This window comes from Triticum urartu, chromosome 2 (assembly GCF_003073215.2).
Source record: "Triticum urartu cultivar G1812 chromosome 2, Tu2.1, whole genome shotgun sequence".
Classification (NCBI taxonomy): domain Eukaryota; kingdom Viridiplantae; phylum Streptophyta; class Magnoliopsida; order Poales; family Poaceae; genus Triticum; species Triticum urartu.
In genome coordinates, this window is record NC_053023.1 from 18,354,631 (window position 1) to 18,377,956 (window position 23,326).

At 47.4% G+C, this 23,326-nt stretch overlaps 1 protein-coding gene across 1 annotated transcript; it reads left to right on the forward strand.

The window, feature by feature from the left end:
• Nucleotides 1-215: 215 nt before the first annotated feature.
• LOC125540714 (bidirectional sugar transporter SWEET6b-like) lies at nucleotides 216-2,872 on the forward strand. Its single transcript, XM_048704295.1, has 5 exons — nucleotides 216-295; nucleotides 410-626; nucleotides 749-910; nucleotides 2,534-2,653; nucleotides 2,750-2,872. Exons 1-5 carry the CDS (start codon nucleotides 216-218, stop codon nucleotides 2,870-2,872), a joined length of 702 nt encoding a protein of 233 aa, XP_048560252.1.
• Nucleotides 2,873-23,326: the final 20,454 nt, after the last annotated feature.

The following is a 23,326-nucleotide window of genomic DNA, read 5'->3' on the forward strand; positions in this document are numbered from 1 at the left end:
GCACGCGCTCGGGTGAGGAAGAAATTGAAACGTGAGTCCAATATAAGGCCTGGACATGAAGAAGACCAGCTTACTCTCAAATCTAACCGTTTAACCATATCCATATCGGCAATTCTGGGAAGGCGAACCCCCCTATTTATATAAACTCGGCGACGCCCCAAACAAACCACAGCCAACCTTTCTCAGGTGGTTGAATTCCCGGCGACCTGAGCACCATGGTTTCGGCCGACGCAGCTCGCAACGTCGTCGGCATCATGGGCAATTGCATCTCCTTTTGCCTCTTCCTCTCCCCTGCGTAATTAAGCCGCCCTCCTCTCCTCCTCTTGCCTGGTGATCTGTATATGGAAGGTGGTTGTTGGTAACCAGGACATGAATCTGAGCTTGTTTTCTTCCTGCATGGCGCATGCAGGCAGACATTTGACCGGATCTGCAAGAACAAGGACGTGGAGCAGTTCACGCCGGACCCTTACCTGGCGACGCTCATGAACTGCCTGCTCTGGTTGTTCTACGGCCTCCCCATCGTCCACCCCAACAGCTTCCTCGTCATCACCATCAACAGCATCGGCATCATCATCGAGACAATCTACCTCTCCATCTTCTTCCTCTACTCGCCCCCAAAGAAGCGGGTACATATATACATGCCTGATACCCCTATTCCCCGCCCGGAAGAACAATTGATTTTTCCGTATTTTTTCGCCGCTGGTTTCTGGTCCCTACATCCCTAACCCCTGCCTCTGCGTACGTGCAGCTAAAGATACTTATCGTTGTTGGCTTTGAGGTGGCGTTCGTGGCGTCCGTGGTGGTCGGAGTGCTCCTCAGCGCCCACACCTACGAGGACCGCTCCAGGATCGTCGGCATCATCTGCATCATCTTCGGCACGATTATGTATGCCGCCCCGCTCACAGTCATGGTACGTACAGGCGCAAACCTACCCACATGCATGGATCCACGCTTTGATTCGCTATAGCTTTGGTTTCAAACTCTATCGGTTGCGTGTTAATGCCGCACATGTGGCCGTTCTGGACGTATGGCGATTTTAAAAGATGCATGTTTAAGTAATGCAACCCCCTAGCTCTGTTCTGCTTAAGTATAGCCATCCAACCAAAAAACTTCCTATTTTAGCTATATGTAACTTGCCTGTTTTTAAATGTGGGTAAGGGCATGTACAATGGTTCTATCTTAAGACTGCCACGTAGGATAAATGATGAGGTGGAGGAGAGAGAAATCATAAGAGAAGGCTTGTCTTATCTTATTTAAGAGAAGACAAGAGATGATCTCTTAGCACAATTTGTCTCACCATATTTTTAGGAATAACTAATTATTGAAGATAAAGCTAAGAGATGACCCATTGTAAACATGTTTTTTTGTCATCTCTAATTACATGCAAAACTTAAGATAAGACTATCTTATCAACCATTGTACATGCCCTAAGGCGATTTCCGACCTTTGATTCTTTTATCCAGATTCATGCTCTCTCTCTCTCTCTCTCTCTCTCTCTCTTGTGTTGTTTCATGGCTTCTTGGGTTAATTTTTTTACTTGCCATTGTTCGGGGTGACTCCATTTTCTTGTTGGGCTTGAAGCCCATTACCCGTTGCCTGTTCTAGTTTCCTTCAGTTTTACATGTTTTTGCTTTTTTTTTACTGTTTTTCCTTTTTCTTGTATTGGTATTTTTCCGATGTTGGGATGAGTGTAAATGGATACACGTAAGTACTATACAATATGTGTGTAAGTTGTTCTAGAGTACGGAAATTTCAGTATTACATATTTATTCTTTGCATATATGAAGAGTGCAATTTCACTGAACACTTGTGTGCAAGTTTTAAAGTCGTTTTCATTTCCTCTCTTATTATGGGGTAATACCGATGCCATTAATTTGTTTATCCTTATAAAATTTCATTATTTTGAATTTTTAGTTTTATTTTAATTTTCTTTCTTCTTTAAGGGTAATATCAACGCCACTAATTCTTTGCTTCTTAAAAAACTTAATTTTGCAAAAAATCACTATCATATGTTTAATTTTCCATCTTATAAAAAGCGCAATTACGTGTAAATTGTATGCAAATTTTGTCTCTTTTTTTTCATTTTCTTTCTTCTCAGAGGTTAATACTAGTGTCACTAATTCATTGTTTCCTTAGAAAACATCATTTTTTTAAAGTGTGTAAGTATAAACACAAGTACTATACAATATGTGGGTAAACTACATTAGAGTGTGGAAATTACACTACTATATGTTTATTCTTTGCATACTACAAATGTGCAAAGTTGTGTGCAAGTTTTTTTGAAGGGTAATACTAATGTCGCTAATACATTCTTCCTTGGAATGCTTCATTATATTGGTTTTTCTAGTTTTTATTTCATTTTGTTTGTTCTTAAGGGTAATACCAATGATGATTCTACACAATATCTCAAAACTATCAAGGTATCATCTAGTTACGTATAATAATATAGCCTTTGTAAATTACCTACGAAAATACTAAAACAATTCAAAAAAGGAAAAGACGAAATCAACCATATTGTACTGCCTGCTTGCAGGGCAAAGTTATCAAGACAAAGAGCGTGGAGTATATGCCGTTCACCGTTTCTCTGGTGAACACTATCAACGGCTGCTGCTGGCTATCCTATGGACTGATAGGGAACGACCCCTACGTGACGGTCAGTACGCCTGCATCTCGAAAAGTCCCAAACCCTGCCAATCGAGAACTCCTCTGCGTCGATTTAACTGTGATACCCTATTTTAATTCCATTCAGATCCCTAATGCCATCGGTACAGTTTTGTGCATCTTCCAGCTGATCCTTTACCTGTGCTACTACAAGTCGACCCCCGTCAAGGAGCAGAATGTCGAGTTGCCCGCCGCCGCCACAGAGAACTAACATTGTTGGCAACGGCAACGTTTCCCTTCCCTCACCGTCGAGAGATAAGCGATATGTCATCCGGTTGGCGGCTGAGATCTGTGGTGCTAGACTGCTAGTACTATTTGTTAGCTAGAGTCTGACTGTGCCTTTAGTTCCGCGAACCATTCATTGTCGTCTGTTCTAGTACAAATTAGACCTAATATATGCAGCTGACTTATCGCAGGTTATGACACCACGCTTGTCCTCATACTCTCTCAATCCACTATTTGATGGCAAAATGGATTTGTTGAACGGCAGCGTTTTTGCATTCTTGTTTACTGAGTTGGCATGTAATTTCTGTGGGCAGACACGACCTGGACTTTATTACCGGTTCGCTGGTTTGGCTTGTTGCCACATCGAGAGGCATGTGCAGGGCAACGAGCAGCTTTCAGCTCAACATATGCACCTTTTGAACCCTATTGATTACGTACATTTGTAACATACGCATGTTAATTGTTCGTTGCATACACGTGCTGGCAACCTTTTAAATAAGAGTAATTGACAAAAGAACTATCACATTTGGGGTTCGTGTCCCACTGAACTGCCACTTTTAAAAAATGACTGGAAACTACCTTTTTTAAATTTTGTCACTAAAAACTCCACATTCAGATAATGACCAGTTTAGACGGTTTAAATACGTTTATGACATGCGGGACCCACATCTCAGGGATGATGTGGTGGCAAAGTCAATTTCGGTTATTTTCATTGTTAAGTAAACCGTTATGACAGGTGGGCCCCAGACATTATAGGAGCTTGGCCTTGACGGTGACACACTGTGCAGGCATGCAAGCAGCATCAGAACAGGATGCAGTGGGCGCGAGGAGACCTCCAACCGCACTACGGTGCAGCATCCGTCGCGGCGCATCAGGCTCGCCGCGCTACAGTAGGCCCTTGAAGAAGGCCACCGATTGCAGGCAACACCATTCTCGGGCCTCCGGGCCACCTCCGACTGCTATCGCAGCGCTTGTCTTCTCTCTGCAAGTTCCTTCGGGGAGAGGATGATTATGTAGGAGAAAGTCATGGGGGCTATTGCAGTGGTGTAGAATGCTCGGGCATGTGGCGGCACAACCCTGGAGGAGAGAGGACCGATATAGATATGACTTAGTGGAGTGATTTGTTTCTAGGTAGTAAAAACGCGGTTAAAAATGGAGAACAAGAGTTGGGTTTTTATAGAATAAAAGTTGTTGAGGAGGGGAGGGGGGGGGGACGTTAGTGAAGGAAATATGCCCTAGAGGCAATAATAAAGTTATTATTTATTTCCTTATATCATGATAAATGTTTATTATTCATGCTAGAATTGTATTAACCGGAAACATAATACATGTGTGAATACATAGACAAACAGAGTGTCACTAGTATGCCTCTACTTGACTAGCTCGTTGATCAAAGATGGTTATGTTTCCTAAACCATAGACATGAGTTCTCATTTGATTAACGGGATCACATCATTAGGAGAATGATGTGATTGACTTGACCCATTCTGTTAGCTTAGCACTTGATCGTTTAGTTTGTTGCTATTGCTTTCTTCATGACTTATACATGTTCCTATGACTATGAGATTATGCAACTCCCGTTTACCGGAGGAACACTTTGTGTGCTACCAAACGTCACAACGTAACTGGGTGATTATAAAGGTGCTCTATAGGTGTCTCCGAAGGTACTTGTTGGGTTGGCGTATTTCGAGATTAGGATTTGTCACTCCGATTGTCGGAGAGGTATCTCTGGGCCCACTCGGTAATGCACATCACTTAAGCCTTGCAAGCATTGCAACTAATGAGTTAGTTGCGGAATGATGTATTACGGAACGAGTAAAGAGACTTGCCGGTAACGAGATTGAACTAGGTATTGGAATACCGACGATCGAATCTCGGGCAAGTAACATATTGATGACAAAGGGAACAACGTATGTTGTTATGCGGTTTGACCGATAAAGATCTTCATAGAATATGTAGGAACCAATATGAGCATCCAGGTTCCGCTATTGGTTATTGACTGGAGACGTGTCTCGGTCATGTCTACATAGTTCTCGAACCCGTAGGGTCCGCACGCTTAAAGTTCGGTGACGATCGTAATTAGGGTTTTTGTGTTTTGATGTACCGAAGGTTGTCCGGAGTCCCGGATGTGATCACAGACATGACGAGGAGTCTCAAAATGGTCGAGACATAAAGATTGATATATTGGAAGTCTATATTTGAATATCGGAATCGTTCCGGGTGAAATCGGGTTTTTATCGGAGTACCGGGGGGTTACCGGAACCCCCCGGGGGTTAATGGGCCTACATGGGGCCTAAGGGAGAAGAGGAGGGCCGGCCAGGGCAGGCCACATGCCCCCTCCCCCCTAGTCCGAATAGGACAAGGAAGGGGGGGGGGGCGCCCCCCCTTTCTTCTTTCCCCCTTCCCCTTTCCTTCTCCAACAAGGCAAGAGGGGGGAGTCCTACTCCCGGTGGGAGTAGGACTCCTCCAGGCGCACCCCTAGGGGCTGGCCGCACCTCCCCCCTCCCTCCTTTATATACGGGGGCAAAGGGGCACCCCATTACACACAAGTTGATCTTCGTGATCGTTCCTTAGCCGTGTGCGGTGCCCCCTTCCACCATATTCCACCTCGGTCATATCGTAGCGGTGCTTAGGTGAAGCCCTGCGTCGGTAGAACATCATCACCGTCATCACGCCGTCGTGCTGACAAAACTCTTCCTCAACACTCGGCTGGATCGGAGCTTGAGGGCGTCACCGAGTTGAACGTGTGCAGAACTCGGAGGTGCCGTACGTTCGGTACTTGGATCGGTCGGATTGGGAAGACGTACGACTACTTCCTCTATGTTGTGTCAACGCTTCTGTTGCCGGTCTACGAGGGTACCTAGACAACACTCTCCCCTCTCGTTGCTATGCATCACCATGATCTTGCGTGTGCGTAGGATTTTTTTTGAAATTACTACGTTCCCCAACAGTTAGGGCGTTTGATCGATGGGGGAGCGAGGTAACCAAATGAAACAAAACGACATACGTACTCCACTTTAATAGTAGAAAGATAAATGTATATTACTCCCTCCGTCGCATAGTGTAAAAAACACTCTTATATTATGTGATCAAGCATGCAGTTGACGATGGACAACGCTCGCCCCCCGCCCGCTGACTCCACGAGCGATGCCCCCGGCGACACCCTGTCCCCCGTGCGGCGGCCCTGCTCGCCCCAGCCAGGCTCCGCCGTGACCTTGCCGGCCATTGGCCCCCTCCCCCCGCGCTCCTCTCTCCCGCAGCAGCCTCCCCCGACCCTAGCTCGCCCCTCGTGGGCCGATCTAGCGGAGGACTCAGACGCCGACGTCGACGCCCCCTCGGCCTAGCCGTTCCCCCTCCCCAGCTCGCCCAGCGGCGACCAGCATGGACTGCGGCTCAGCCCCCCGTGGCAGGGGCTCTGCTGCCATGTCGCAATCGCGCCGGCGCGCGCCCTGCCGGAGAGCACTTCCCGCTAGGCCGCGGGGAAAGGTAGGGTCTTGAGGTCCGGGAATGGCCGCCGTCGCTGGTCTTGGGGTGTCGCCGGCCATTCTAACCTGGGACATGCTCGCTCCTCATGGCGCGTGCCTCCTACGCCGGCTACCCTGGCCGCCGTATCCTCCCCGTCGCCCCGACAGCAACAGCCTCTGCCCTCTTCTGCACCCTCCGTGCGCCGCTCGCCTTTCAGGCCGTTTATCGCTTCCTTCACCTTTGGTAGGGCCCCAGCCACCTTCCGCCACCCCTGGTTAGCCCTTGCTCGGCTCATAGCTCTGGCGACGGAGGCGCCCGCTCGGAGTGCCCCATCCTCTCCAGCGGGTGCCGTGCCCCGTCTGCTGGCTGGGCCCCCTTGGGAGCTCCTCGGGCTGGGCCATCGCGGGTGGGCCAGTCCCCTGGCCCGAACCACCTGGCTGGGCCGCCTAGAAATGCCTGGGCCCAGTTCCTGCTCGGCAGGCCCACCCCCAACCGTGCCCTAGCCCATGCGGGGGCTTCATCTGGCCTCCTAGAGGTTTTTCGATTCCTCCCTCCGCCGCCTCCACCCCGCCCGACTCCCCTACCTCGACCGCCACCTCCCTCTGCCTCCCTGCGGCAAGCCCGCCGAAACCCTCCCTCTTCTGCTATATTCCCCCATCTAGGATCGAGCCCATGACCCACGAATGGGCGGACGGTGGGGCTCACTCCAAGCACAGTCTCGAGGATGTGCCGCCTCGGCCGTCGCCGGATGCTGTCCGCTGGGAGGACGACCTCCGCCGTCAGCTCTCATCCCACAGCGACTGCGACCGACGTGACTCAACCTAGCAATGATAATGATGTAGAGATTGAACCTACTGTTGATCTTGATAACCCACGATCAAAGAATCAACGTTATGATACGAGAGACTTTGTTGCTAGGAAGCACGGTAAAGAAAGAGAACCATGGGTTCAGAAACCCATGCCTTCTCCTCCTAAACCATCCAAGAAAGAGGATGATGAGGATTTTGAGCGCTTTGCTGGAATGATTAGACCTATCTTTTTGCGTATGCGTTTGACTGATATGCTTAAAATGAACCCTTATGCTAAGTACATGAAGGATATTGTTACTAATAAAAGAAAGATATCGGAAGCTAAAATTTCCACTATGCTTGCTAATTATACTTTTAAAGATGGAATACCAAAGAAACTTCGAGATCCAGGAGTACCAACTATACCATGCTCCATCAAAAGAAACTATGTTAAAACTGCTTTATGTGATCTTGGAGCCGGTGTTAGTGTTATGTCTCTCTCTTTATATCGTAGACTTGATTTGAATAAGTTGACACCTACTGAAATATCTTTGCAAATCGCTGATAAATTAACTGCTATACCTGTCGGTATTTGTGAGGATGTGCCTGTTGTGGTTGCAAACGTTACTATTTTAACGGACTTTGTTATTCTTGATATTCCCGAGGACGATAATATGCCTATTATTCTTGGAAGACCCTTTTTGAATACTGCAGGGGCTGTTATTGATTGCAACAAAGGCAATGTCACTTTTCATGTTAATGGTAATGCGCATACGGTACACTTTCCGAGGAAACAACCTCAAGTCCATAGTATCAATTCTATTGGAAACATTTCAACGATCACTATTGGAGGTTTTGAATTTCCTCTTCCTACTGCCAAGAAGAAATATGATATGCTTATTGTTGGGGATGTGCATATCCTAGTTGAGGTAACCTAGTGTTAATTGAAATTTCTCCGGTTTCATGCAATTCGGAATGAGTTTGTTAACAAGACTTGATCAACCTTGTTAGTGGATTCCTTTTGATGAGCATGAGATGGATGAAGTTAGAAAGCACAACTTTGTGTACCCTCTTTCTACTCTCTGTTATTTATATTAAATAAATTAAAAATAGTATTTTATGTCTGTTTTCTGAATTACCCTTGCAATAAAAAAATACCCTGAAAATAAAAGTTCTCCAAATGCCCTGAAAATGAAATATGATTTTTTTCCAAAATATTTAAGAATTATTGGCACTGAGAACACATCAAGGGGACCCAACGTGTGCCCACGAGGATGGAGGGCGCGCCCTACCCCCTGGACGCGCCCCCTGCCTCGTGGACCCCACGTGAGTCCCCTCCACTTATCCTTGCACCCACACACTTCGTCTTCCTCCAGAAGAAATCACCCACCATCTCAAACCCGAGTTCTAGCTCATCTTGTTGCCATTTTCGATCTCCTTGCTCAAAGCTCCATTCACAAAACTGCTTTGGGGGATTGTTCTTCGGTAAGTGACTCCTCCAATGGTCCAATTAGTTTTTGTCCTAGTGTTTTATTTATTGCAAATTTTTGCTTCTTAGGTGGCCTTGTTCTTGAGCTTGCATGTCAAATTTATGTGGTCAAAAGTAGTTTTAATGCATGATATAGCATCTAGGCACTTGTAGGAATAGTTGCTATCAATTTTGTTGAGTTTGGTTCACTTTTATTTTGAGTCACTAAAAATTTCAGAAATTTTTCAGAGCAAGAATTATGTTTCGAAAAATGTACCAAGGTGGCTCCTCAAGGAAGCAAGGCCCAAGGCCCGCAATACGCGAGCCGGACAATGAACTACCAAGGAAGGCTTAAGTGCGGCCTTGTGAATGGCCGTCAGAGGATTTCATGGTCCAGGTAGGCATCAAGGAAGAATTTGACGCATATGTGTGCTACCTCTTGAGCACTGCGTTGGTTTTCCCCGAAGAGGAAGGGATGATGCAGCAAAGTAGCGTAAGTATTTCCCTCAATTTTTGAGAACCAAGGTATCAATCCAGTAGGAGGCTACGCGCGAGTCCCTCGTACCTGCACAAAACAAATAAATCCTCGCAACCAACGCGAATAGGGGCTGTCAATCCCTACACGGCCACTTACGAGAGTGAGATCTGATAGATATGATAAGATAATATTTTTGGTATTTTTGTGATAAAGATGTAAAGTAAAATCAAGGCAAAGTAAAAAAGCAAAGGAAATAACTAAGTAGTAGGAGATTAATATGATAAAGATAGACCTGGGGGCCATAGGTTTCACTAGTGGCTTCTCTCGAGAGCATAAGTATTCTATGGTGGGTGAACAATTTACTGTTGAGCAATTTTACAAAATTGAGCATAGTTATGAGAATATCTAGGTATGATCATATATATAGGCATCATGTCCGAGACAAGTAGACCGACTCCTGCCTGCATCTACTACTATTACTCCACTCATCGACCGCTATCCAGCATGCATCTAGAGTATTAAGTTAAAAACAGAGTAACGCCTTAAGCAAGATGACATGATGTAGAGGGATAAAATCATGAAATATGATGAAAACCCCATCTTGTTATCCTCGATGGCAACAATGCAATATGTGCCTTGTTGCCCCTACTGTCACTAGGAAAGGACACCGCAAGATTGAACCCAAAGCTAAGCACTTCTCCCATTGCAAGAAAGATCAATCTAGTAGGCCAAACCAAACTGATAATTCGAAGAGACTTGCAAAGATAACCAATCATACATAAAAGAATTCAGAGAAGATTCAAATATTGTTCATAGATAGACTTGATCATAAACCCACAATTCATCGGTCTCAACAAACACACCGCAAAAAGAAGATTACATCGAATAGTTCTCCACAAGAGAGGGGGAGAACATTGTATTGAGATCCAAAAAGAGAGAAGAAGCCATCTAGCTAATAACTATGGACCCATAGGTCTGAGGTAAACTACTCACACTTCATCGGAGGGGTTATGTGTGTTGATGTAGAAGCCCTCCGTGATCGATGCCCCCTCCAGCGGAGCTCCGGAACAGGCCCCAAGATGGGATCTCGTGGATACAGAAAGTTGCGGCGGTGGAATTAGGTTTTTGGCTCCATTTCTGATCGTTTGGGGGTACGTAGGTGTCGGTGTCAAAACCGGCGGATCTCGGGTAGGGGGTCCCGAACTATGCGTCTAGGCCGGATGGTAACCGGAGGCAGGGGACACAATGTTTTACCCATGTTCGGGCCCTCTTGATGGAGGTAAAACCCTACGTCCTGCTTGATTAATATTGATGATATGGGTAGTACAAGAGTAGATCTACCACTAGATCGGAGAGGCTAAACCCTAGAAGCTAGCCTATGGTATGATTGTATGTTGTGGTTATTGTCCTACGGACTAAAACCCTTCGGTTTATATAGACACCGGAGAGGGTTAGGGTTACACAAGGTCGGTTACAAAGAAGGAGATATCCATATCCATATTGCCTAGCTTTCCTTCCACGCCAAGTAGAGTCCCATCCGGACACGAGATGAAGTCTTCAATCTTGTATCTTCATAGTCCAACAGTCCGGCCAAAGGATATAGTCCGGCTGTCCGGAGATCCCCTAATCCAGGACTCCCTCAGTAGCCCCTGAACCAGGCTTCAATGACGATGAGTCCGGCGCGCAGTATTTTCTTCGGCATTGCAAGGCGGGTTCCTCTCCAAATTCCGTGTACCTGTCGAAATAGTGTCCGGCCTCTTGTGAATGTTGCACTCCTTGGATTCGAAGCCCAATAATGGCCACTTTCCACGTGTCGAGCGAATGTGAAGAGCCAGGGTGTTTTTACATTTACCCCCTAGCTGTGTGAATGAGCTGCCTATTAAAAAGACGAGGATTCAGATCCAAATCACACCATCCTCCCTTGGCGAGCCTTCATCGGAGCGCATTCGACAGAGATCCATTCCATCATGGCCGGTCGACGCAGCTCCTCCTCTCGCTCCCCTAGCCCCAAGCCTGGAGATTGGGAGAGATGTTCCGTTCCGCGCAGCAAATTAGTGATGCTTCAGACCAAGGGATTTCTTCCCCCAGCATACATGGTCCCGGTTCGAGCCGAGATTGCCACCTATAATGGCGGAGAGCAAGCGGAGAGCCTTCTCAATCCCTCCAAGGGAGAGCGGGTATGCCTTGTCCCTTATTTGGTAAGAGGGCTCGGATTTCCAATTCATCCGTTTCTCCGGGGGCTCCTGGAGTTCTACGGCCTCCAGTTGCATAACCTTACGCCTGCCTCCATGCTGCATATCACGGGATTCGTAGCTCTTTGCGAGTTATTTTTGTTGGAAATATGCCCTAGAGGCAATAATAAAATGATTATTATATTTCCTTGTTCATGATAATTGTCTATTATTCATGCTATAATTGTATTATCCGGAAATCGTAATACATGTGTGAATACATAGACCACAATGTGTCCGTAGTGAGCCTCTAGTTGACTAGCTCGTTGATCAACAGATAGTCATGGTTTCCTGGCTATGGACATGGGGATGTCATTGATGAAGGGATCACATCATTAGGAGAATGATGGACAAGACCCAAACCTAAGCATAGCACAAAGATCGTGTAGTTTGTTTGCTGTAGCTTTTCTAAATGTCAAGTATCATTTCCTTAGACCATGAGATTGTGCAACTCCCGGATACCGTAGGAGTGCCTTGGGTGTGCCAAACATCACAACGTAACTGGGTGACTATAAAGGTACATTATAGGTGTCTCCGAAAGTGTCTGTTGGGTTGGCACGAATCGAAACTGGGATTTGTCACTCCGTATGACGGAGAGGTATCTCTGGGCCCACTCGGTAATGCATCATCATAATGAGCTCAATGTGATCAAGTGGTTGATCACGGGATCATGCATTACGGTACGAGTAAAGTGACTTGCCGGTAACGAGACTGAACAAGGTATTGGGATACCGACGATCGAGTCTCGGGCAAGTAACGTACCGATTGATAAAGGGAATTGAATACGGGATTGATTAATTCCTCGACATCGTGGTTCATCCGATGAGATCATCGAGGAGCATGTGGGAGCCAACATGGATATCCAGATCCCGCTGTTGGTTATTGATCGGAGAGTCGTCTCGGTCATGTCTGCTTGTCTCCCGAACCCGTAGGGTCTACACACTTAAGGTTCGGTGACGCTAGGGTTGTAGAGATATGAGTATGCAGTAATCCGAAAGTTGTTCGGAGTCCCGTATGAGATCCTGGACGTCACGAGGAGTTCTGGAATGGTCCGTAGGTGAAGAATTATATATAGGAAGTGTAGTTTCGGCCATCGGGAAAGATTCGGGGTCACCGGTATTGTACCGGGACCACCGGGATGGGTCCCGGGGGTCCACCGGGTGGGGCCACCCATCCCGTAGGGCCCCATGGGCTGAAGTGGGGAGGGGAACCAGCCCATAGTGGGCTGGTGCGCCCCCCTTTGGGCCCCCATGTGCCTAGGGTTGGAAACCCTAGGATGGGGGGCGCCTCCACTTGCCTTGGGGGGCACTCCACCCCCCTTGGCCGCCGCCTCCTTGGGAGATCCCATCTCCAGGGCCGGCGCCCCCCCAGGGGGCCTATATAAAGGAGGGGGGAGGGAGGGCAGCCGTACCTGAAGTCTTGGCGCCTCCCTCTCCCCTGCTACACCTCTCCCTCTCACTGAAGCTCGGCGAAGCCCTACTGCGATCACTGCTGCATCCACCACCACGCCGTCGTGCTGCTGGGTCTTCATCAACCTCTCCTTACCCCTTGCTGGATCAAGAAGGAGGAGACGTCATCCGCTTCGTACGTGTGTTGAACACGGAGGTGCCGTCCGTTCGGCACTTGGTCATCGGTGATTTGGATCACGGCGAGTACGACTCCATCATCCCCGTTCTCTGAACGCTTCCACTCGTGATCTACAAGGGTATGTAGATGCACTCCTCTCTCCCTCATTGCTAGATGACTCCATAGATTGATCTTGGTGATGCGTAGAAAATTTTAAATTCTGCTACGATCCCCAACAGTGGCATCATGAGCTAGGTCTATGCGTAGTTATTATGCACGAGTAGAACACAAAGTAGTTGTGGGCATCGATATTGTCAATTTGCTTGCCGTTACTAGTCTTATCTTGATTCGGCGGCATCATGGGATGAAGCGGCTCGGACCAACCTTACACGTACGCTTACGTGAGACCGGTTCCACCGACTGACATGCACTAGTTGCATAAGGTGGCTGGCGGGTATCTGTCTCTCCCACTTTAGTCAGATCGGATTCAATGAACAGGGTCCTTATGAAGGGTAAATAGAAATTGGCAATTCACGTTGTGGTTTTGGCGTAGGTAAGAAACGTTCTTGCTAGAAACCTATAGCAGCCATGTAAAAACTTGCAACAACAATTAGAGGACGTCTAACTTGTTTTTGCAGCAAGTGTTTTGTGAGGTGATATGGCCAAAGGTTGTGATGAATGATGAATGATATATGTGATGTATGAGATTGATCATGTTCTTGTAATAGGAATCACGACTTGCATGTCGATGAGTATGACAATCGGCAGGAGCCATAGGAGTTATCTTTATTTATTTATGACATGCGTGTCAACATAAACGTCATGTAATTACTTTACTTTGTTGCTAAAGCGTTAGCCATAGTAGTACAAGTAATAGATGACGAGACAACTTCAAGAAGACACGATGATGGAGATCATGATGATGGAGATCATGGTGTCATGCCGGTGACAACGATGTTCATGGAGCCCCGAAGATGGAGATCAAAGGAGCAAATGATATTGGCCATATCATGTCACTGTTTGATTGCATGCGATGTTTATCATGTTCTACATCTTATTTGCTTAGAACGACGGTAGCTTAAATAAGATGATCCCTCGAAATAATTTCAAGAAAGTGTTCCCCCTAACTGTGCACCGTTGCGAAGGTTCGTTGTTTCGAAGCACCACGTGATGATCGGGTGTGATAGATTCTAACGTTCGAATACAACGGGTGTAAGCCAGATTTACACACGCGATACACTTAGGTTGACTTGACGAGCCTAGCATGTACAGACATGGCCTCGGAACACAGAAGACCGAAAGGTCGAGCATGAGTCATATAGAAGATACGATCAACATGAAGATGTTCACCGATGTTGACTAGTCCGTCTCACGTTATGATCGGACACGGCCTAGTTAACTCGGATCATGTTATACTTAGATGACTGGAGGGATGTCTATCTGAGTGGGAGTTCATTGAATAATTTGATTAGATGAACTCAATTATCATGAACTTAGTCTAAAATATTTACAATATGTCTTGTAGATCAAATGGCCCACGTTGTCCTCAACTTCAACGCGTTCCTAGAGAAAACCAAGCTGAAAGATGATGGCAGCAACTATACGGACTGGGTCCGGAACCTGAGGATCATCCTCATAGCTGCCAAGAAAGATTATGTCCTAGAAGCACCGCTAGGTGACGCACCCATCCCAGAGAACCAAGACGTTATGAACGCTTGGCAGCAGCGCGCTGATGATTACTCCCTCGTTCAGTGCGGCATGATTTACAGCTTAGAACCGGGGCTCCAAAAGCATTTTGAGAAACACGGAGCATATGATATGTTCGAAGAGATGAAAATGGTTTTTCAAGCTCATGCCCGGGTCGAGAGATATGAAGTATCCGACAAGTTCTTCAGCTGTAAAATGGAGGAAAATAGTTCTGTCAGTGAGCACATACTCACAATGTCTGGGTTACATAACCGCTTGACTCAGCTGGGAGTTAATCTCCCAGATGACGCGGTCATTGACAGAATCCTCCAGTCGCTTCCACCGAGCTACAAGAGCTTTGTGATGAACTTCAATATGCAGGGGATGGAAAAGACCATTCCTGAGGTATATTCAATGCTGAAATCAGCGGAGGTAGAAATCAAAAAGGAACATCAAGTGTTGATGGTGAATAAAACCACTAAGTTCAAGAAAGGCAAGGGTAAGAAGAACTTCAAGAAGGACGGCAAGGGAGTTGCCGCGCCCGGTAAGAAAGCTGCCGGAAAGAAGCCAAAGAATGGACCCAAGCCCGAGACTGAGTGCTTTTATTGCAAGGGAAGTGGTCACTGGAAGTGGAACTGCCCCAAATACTTAGCGGACAAGAAGGCCGGCATCACGAAAGGTATATGTGATATACATGTAATTGATGTGTACCTTACCAGTACTCGTAGTAGCTCCTGGGTATTTGATACCGGTGCAGTTGCTCACATTTGTAACTCAAAGCAGGAGCTGCGGAATAAGCGGAGACTGGCGAAGGACGAGGTGACGATGCGCGTCGGGAATGGTTCCAAGGTCGATGTGATCGCCGTTGGCACGCTACCTCTACATTTACCTACAGGATTAGTTTTAAACCTCAATAATTGTTATTTAGTGCCAGCTTTGAGCATGAACATTGTATCAGGATCTCGTTTAATACGAGATGGCTACTCATTTAAATCCAAGAATAATGGTTGTTCTATTTATATGAGAGATATGTTTTATGGTCATGCTCCGATGGTGAATGATTTATTCTTAATGAATCTCGAGCGTAATGCTACACATACTCATAGTGTGAATACCAAAAGATGTAAGGTTGATAATGATAGTCCCACATACTTGTGGCACTGCCGCCTTGGTCACATAGGTATCAAACGCATGAAGAAGCTCCATGCAGATGGACTTTTAGAGTCTCTTGATTACGAATCATTTGACACGTGCGAACCATGCCTCATGGGTAAGATGACCAAGACTCCGTTCTCAGGAATAATGGAGCGAGCAACCAACTTATTGGAAATCATACATACAGATGTGTGCGGTCCAATGAGTGTTGAGGCTCGCGGTGGTTATCGTTATGTTCTCGCCCTCACTGATGACTTGAGTAGATATGGGTATGTCTACTTAATGAAACACAAGTCTGAGACCTTTGAAAAGTTCAAGGAATTTTAGAGTGAGGTTGAGAATCAACGTGACAGGAAAATCAAGTTCTTGCGATCAGATCGTGGGGGAGAATACTTGAGTCACGAATTTGGCACACACTCAAGAAAATGTGGAATAGTTTCACAACTCACGCCGCCTGGAACACCTTAGCGTAATGGTGTGTCTGAACGTCGTAATCGCACTCTATTGGATATGGTGCGATCTATGATGTCTCTTACCGATTTACCGCTGTCATTTTGGGGCTATGCTTTAGAGACTGCCGCATTCACTTTAAATAGGGCTCCGTCGAAATCCGTTGAGACGACACCGTATGAATTATGGTTTGGGAAGAAACCTAAGCTGTCGTTTCTAAAAGTTTGGGGATGCGATGCTTATGTCAAGAAACTTCAACCTGAAAAGCTCGAACCCAAGTCGGAAAAATGCGTCTTCATAGGATACCCTAAAGAAACTATTGGGTATACCTTCTACCTCAGATCCGAAGGCAAGATCTTTGTTGCCAAGAATGGATCCTTTCTAGAGAAAGAGTTTCTCTCGAAAGAAGTAAGTGGGAGGAAAGTAGAACTTGATGAAGTATTACCTCTTGAACCGGAAAGTGGCACAACACAGGAAAATGTTCCTGAGGTGCCTGCACCGACTAGAGAGGAAGTTAATGATGATGATCATGAAACGTCAGATCAAGTTGCTACTGAACTTCGTAGGTCCACAAGGACACGTTCCGCACCAGAGTGGTACGGCAACCCTGTCTTGGAAATCATGTTGTTAGACAACGGTGAACCTTCGAACTATGAAGAAGCAATGGCGGGCCCGGATTCCGACAAATGGCTGGAAGCCATGAAATCCGAGATGGGATCCATGTATGAAAACGAAGTATGGACTTTGACTGACTTGCCCGATGATCGGCGAGCCATAGAAAATAAATGGATCTTTAAGAAGAAGACAGACGCGGATGGTAATGTGACCATCTATAAAGCTCGGCTTGTCGCTAAGGGTTATCGACAAGTTCAAGGGGTTGACTACGATGAGACTTTCTCACCTGTAGCGAAGCTGAAGTCCGTCCGAATCATGGTAGCAATTGCCGCATTCTATGCTTATGAAATATGGCAAATGGACGTCAAAACGGCATTCCTTAATGGTTTCCTTAAGGAAGAATTGTATATGATGCAGCCGGAAGGTTTTGTCGATCCTAAGAATGCTGACAAGGTGTGCAAGCTCCAACGCTCGATTTATGGGCTGGTGCAAGCATCTCGGAGTTGGAACATTCGCTTTGATGAGATGATCAAAGCGTTTGGGTTTATGCAGACTTATGGAGAAGCCTGCATTTACAAGAAAGTGAGTGGGAGCTCTGTAGCATTTCTCATATTGTATGTGGATGACATACTATTGATGGGAAATGATATAGAATTCTTGGATAGCATAAAGGCCTACTTGAACAAGTGTTTTTCAATGAAGGACCTTGGAGAAGCTGCTTATATATTAGGCATCAAGATCTATAGAGATAGATCGAGACGCCTCATTGGTCTTTCACAGAGTACGTACCTTGACAAGATATTGAAGAAGTTCAAAATGGATCAGTCAAAGAAGGGGTTCTTGCCTGTATTGCAAGGTACGAGATTGAGCACGACTCAAAGCCCGACCGCGGCAGAAGATAGAGAAAAGATGAGTGTCGTCCCCTATGCCTCAGCCATAGCGTCTATCATGTATGCTATGCTGTGTACCAGACCTAATGTAAACCTTGCCGTAAGTTTGGTAGGAAGGTACCAAAGTAATCCCGGCATGGAACACTGGACAGCGGTCAAGAATATCCTGAAGTACCTGAAAAGGACTAAGGAAATGTTTCTCGTTTATGGAGGTGACGAAGAGCTCGTCGTAAAGGGTTATGTCGATGCTAGCTTCGACACAGATCTGGATGACTCTAAGTCACAAACCGGATACGTGTATATTTTGAATGGTGGGGCCGTAAGCTGGTGCAGTTGCAAGCAAAGCGTGGTGGCGGGATCTACATGTGAAGCGGAGTACATGGCAGCCTCGGAGGCAGTACACGAAGCAGTCTGGGTGAAGGAGTTCATTACTGACCTAGGAGTCATACCCAATGCGTCGGGCCCGATGACTCTCTTCTGTGACAACACTGGAGCTATTTCCCTTGCCAAGGAGCCCAGGTTTCACGGGAAGACCAGGCATATCAAGTGTCGCTTCAACTCCATTCGTGAAAGTGTTCAAAATGGAGACATAGAAATTTGTAAAGTACATACGGACCTGAATGTGGCAGATCCGTTGACTAAACCTCTCCCTAGAGCAAAACATGATCAACACCAGAATTCCATGGGTGTTCGATTCATCACAATGTAACTAGATGATTGACTCTAGTGCAAGTGGGAGACTGTTGGAAATATGCCCTAGAGGCAATAATAAAATGATTATTATATTTCCTTATTCATGATAATTGTCTATTATTCATGCTATAATTGTATTATCCGGAAATTGTAATACATGTGTGAATACATAGGCCACAATGTGTCCCTAGTGAGCCTCTAGTTGACTAGCTCGTTGATCAACAGATAGTCATGGTTTCCTGGCTATGGACATGGGGATGTCATTGATAACGGGATCACATCATTAGGAGAATGATGTGATGGACAAGACCCACACCTAAGCATAGCACAAAGATCGTGTAGTTCGTTTGCTGTAGCTTTTCTGAATGTCAAGTATCATTTCCTTAGACCATGAGATTGTGCAACTCCCGGATATCGTAGGAGTGCCTTGGGTGTGCCAAACGTCACAACGTAACTGGGTGACTATAAAGGTACATTACAGGTGTCCCCGAAAGTGTCTGTTGGGTTGGCACGAATCAAGACTGGGATTTGTCACTCCGTATGACGGAGAGGTATCTCTGGGCCCACTCGGTAATGCATCATCATAATGAGCTCAATGTGATCAAGTGGTTGATCACGGGATCATGCATTACAGTACGAGTAAAGTGACTTGCCGGTAACGAGACTGAACAAGGTATTGGGATACCGACGATCGAGTCTCGGGCAAGTAACGTACCGATTGACAAAGGGAATTGAATACGGGATTGATTAAGTCCTCGACATCGTGGTTCATCCGATGAGATCATCGAGGAGCATGTGGGAGCCAACATGGATATCTAGATCCCGCTGTTGGTTATTGACCGGAGAGTCATCTCGGTCATGTCTGCTTGTCTCCCGAACCCGTAGGGTCTACACACTTAAGGTTCGGTGACGCTAGGGTTGTAGAGATATGAGTATGCAGTAATCCGAAAGTTGTTCGGAGTCCCGGATGAGATCCAGGACGTCACGAGGAGTTCCGGAATGGTCCGGAGGTGAAGAATTATATATAGGAAGTGTAGTTTCGGCCATCGGGAAAGATTCGGGGTCACCGGTATTGTACCGGGACCACCGGATGGGTCCCGGGGGTCCACCGAGTGGGGCCACCCATCCCGGAGGGCCCCATGGGCTGAAGTGGGGAGGGGAACCAGCCCATAGTGGGCTGGTGCGCCCCCCCTTTGGGCCTCCCTGCGCCTAGGGTTGGAAACCCTAGGATGGGGGGCGCCTCCACTTGCCTTGGGGGGGCACTCCACCCCCCTTGGCCACCGCCCCCTTGGGAGATCCCATCTCCAGGGCCGGCGCCCCCCAGGGGGCCTATATAAAGGAGGGGGAGGAAGGGCAGCCGTACCTGAAGTCTTGGCGCCTCCCTCTCCCCTGCTACACCTCTCCCTCTCGTAGAAGCTCGGCGAAGCCCTGCTGCGATCACTGCTGCATCCACCACCACGCCATCGTGCTGCTGGATCTTCATCAACCTCTCCTTCCCCCTTGCTGGATCAAGAAGGAGGAGACGTCATCCACTCCGTACGTGTGTTGAACGCGGATGTGCCCTCCGTTCGGCACTTGGTCATCGGTGATTTGGATCACGGCGAGTACGACTCCATCATCCCCGTTCTCTGAACGCTTCCGCTCGTGATCTACAAGGGTATGTAGATGCACTCCTCTCTCCCTCGTTGCTAGATGACTCCATAGATTGATCTTGGTGATGCGTAGAAAATTTTAAATTCTGCTACGATCCCCAACAGTTTTTGGGCTGTGAGTCTCATTTCGCTCTGTGGAGGAAGCTGTTCTGCCTTGTGCCCCGTTCTCAGAAGGGGTCAATATATCAAGTGGGCGGAGCTGAAGTGTGGCGTATTGCCGGGACCGGATACCTGTCCGGAACCCCAAAGAAGACGTCCGAAGACTGGCCTTCATAATGGTTTTATATAGAAGACGTCCCCCTCCCGCATCCTATTAGAATCAGCCTTCCTGAGTTCGACAACGCCCCTTTTAAGAAGCGCCGGAGCTGGCATCCATGGAGCTCCCTGGAGGAAGATGACAGGGACGTTCTTTACCTGATGAGCCAGTTAAGTTTTTTAGCTCGATCCGGATTGACCATGATCGAGGTCATGGCCATATGTATTATGCAGGGGGTGCAGCCGCTTCAATAGAGAGGCCACCCCATGTGGGATTTCAACGGGGAGGATGACGCCACCCGCCATGGCCGCAAAGGGCCGGCATCGGCTGCTGATCTAATAAAGATCTTATCCACTTTGTACAAGGGAGAAGAGGAGGAATTCCTTCATGTCAACCCGCAGGGCGGATTTTCTATGTACAATCCTCCGAGCTGGGTAAGCGGAGACTTTTTCTCGCCCATCCATTTCGTATTCCCGTAGTTAAGTATTCAGTCTAGCGATTTCATCGCAGGAGCTGCGCCAGGCTATAAAGGAGATAAACAGCCCTCCTCCACAACCCGAGGACCCTGGACGGGACATATATGTGGAGCTGATCGATGGGGTATTTTACCAATCGAGTAATGACAACGCTTTGGTGGCCATTACGTCCGATTACCCTGGGCTACTTCCAGCCTCATAGGTGACTGAGACCGAAGTCCCAGCACTTCAAAAGGGGATCCGTCCTTGCGTTTTTTTGATTGCCGTATAACAGCCGTGTTTTGCAGGGGAGGTCCTCGAGGCGGAAGGCCGAGCCTGCGGCGACTAGCCAACAAGGGGCCGCGAGGCCAGGTAGGCTGAAAAGACCCGCAGTCCGGATTGAGACACTGGCGCAGCGGTACGGCGCGCCATCTTTATTGCAAGACATTATTCTCAGAGGCATATTAACGCCCACGCCTTTTTTCAGGAAAAAGAGCGCTCGCCGGACTATACCCGGAGAGGCTACCAATCACGCCTCCACTAGCCAGGCTCGAAGGCCGGATTCGGAGGCGGGAACGAATACGAGGCATGCGCCGACTCCTCCGATAGAGGATGCGGATAAACTGTCCGCCACCAATTCCGAGGTGGAAAGTTCCATGAACCACAGGCGTCGCCGGACTGTTCTTCGTGACGCTTGTTTCTCCCAAGAGGCATTGGATGCCTTCAACTCGGGAGACGCTTACCTCCATGCCGCTCAAAATGGTCTAGCCAGAGCCACGGAGCAGTATGTAAAAGACATACGGGTGAGAAAATTTGGTGATTATATATATATCAGTAGCCCATGAGACTTGAAACAGTTAGGATAACTGATTTAAGGATCATTTGTTATGCAGGTTCTTACAGAAAAGAATACTCAACTGTCCCAGGAGCTGGAAGAGTGCAAAGCCCAACTTCAGGCCGCACTGGCCGCAGCAGGGGAGCCCAAAGAGACCCCTCTGGTAACATATCCTTCGAATGATAAGTATCATATAGAATGCGGCGTATATGCAGATCTGAGGATAAAACTGCAGATGACGCTGGAGTAAATCTGGATAAGCAACAGCTCCTACGCCAGCTAAAGGCCGGTGAGAGCTTGCTTACGAGGGTGAGGCAGGAGAAGAATGATCTCCTAGATGCCAACACCAAGCTGGGCGTGGAACTAAAAGATGTTCGTGCCCAACTGTCGGACTTTGTTAAGGAGAATCGGTGGCTTCGACGCAGCATATTTAGTAAGTGTTTGAACGAACTTTGAAAAAGAGTTCGGCGAGGAAGCTGGCTGACAGAGTTATGTCTGTAGGTATGCTAACAGGTCGTCCTGCCGAGGAAATGCCTGGTTCAACGTGTGACCTTCTTCCCGAGCTCTCACAGCTGCACGAACGAGTTCGGCAGGTGATGCAAGGCATCGCCCAGGCCTTGTGGCCATCCGTCTCCATACCCAAAGGCCTTAGAGAGCTGGCAGAAAAGCTGAAGGGAGCGCGGCCGTGCTTCCAATTATGGAAGATATCAGCCTGCCATCAGGGCGCCAGGGAAGCCTAGGCAATGGTGAAGACACGGTACACAAAGGCTGACCCGAACCACATGGCCGAAGTTGGACCTGTGGGGCCCGATGGGAAGGAGATCCCTGTGAGCTTAGTGTACGGCCAAGTAGAATTGGCCGCAAAGTATTCCCAAAGGACTGTAGACTAGACAGCCTATTGGATGGTATTGAAGAGGAATTCAACCAGTCAAATTGACTATGTAATTTTAAATTGACATGTATAATGCCTTCTAGCCGGATTGTAGATGGTTTGTTGTGGCGGACCTTTTCGCTTCAACCTTGGGACCCGACGGTCCGGAGTGTATCTGAATACCCTCTCGGTTATGTAGGAACCGGGGCATGCGTGGAGACCAGGCGTAGGGGTCATTAGTGCTTTATCAGACAAGTGTGCAACTAGTTATGTTATATTACATGGGTAGTAAGAAACATCTTCCAGGGAGAATAGTTCCGTTAAGGGTTCCTTTCCCTGGGTAAGCATGCCCTAAAGTGCATGTCCGGACTGCGATAAGAAGCGCAGAAAAAGCATCTGGGGGCAGATATGGATAATAAATAAAAGTCATCTTTTGTTCACCAACCGAATATTCCCTTAAGAACGCTAGCTTTCGGCTTCACCCAATCTGAGGTACACGTTCGGCTGACCCGGCGGTAACAATCGCAGAGGTGCTCACCTTATGCCCTAGCCGAATTAATGGGAACGTAGGGCATAAATACAAGAGTCAGGCAACCCAGCTTGGCCAAAACTTAAGTCATATCGATGCATATAATGGTGCAAAAAGGTACATGCGGAAGTATAACACATGTGTTGGGCGTGAGGCCCAGGTAAATAATTTAAGCTTCTGTGAAAGAAGCCCCCAGGTATGAAGAGTGCGGCTAGCGCATCTGTAATGTACGAGTGAGGCACAAGGTGACCCTTGAAGGCCTAGAGAAATAAAAGAAAGAAAGGGAAACAAGACAGATGATGCATATGCAGAAAATGGACAAAGGGAGGGGACTAACATAGAGTCCGGTGCTAGGCG

Coding starts and splice junctions, on each gene's coding strand:
- LOC125540714 (XM_048704295.1), top strand. CDS start 216: ATGGTTTCGGCCGACGCAGCTCGCAACGTCGTCGGCATCATGGGCAAT. Junction 296..409: donor TGCCTCTTCCTCTCCCCTGC/GTAATTAAGCCG, acceptor TGGCGCATGCAG/GCAGACATTTGACCGGATCT. Junction 2,654..2,749: donor GGAACGACCCCTACGTGACG/GTCAGTACGCCT, acceptor AATTCCATTCAG/ATCCCTAATGCCATCGGTAC.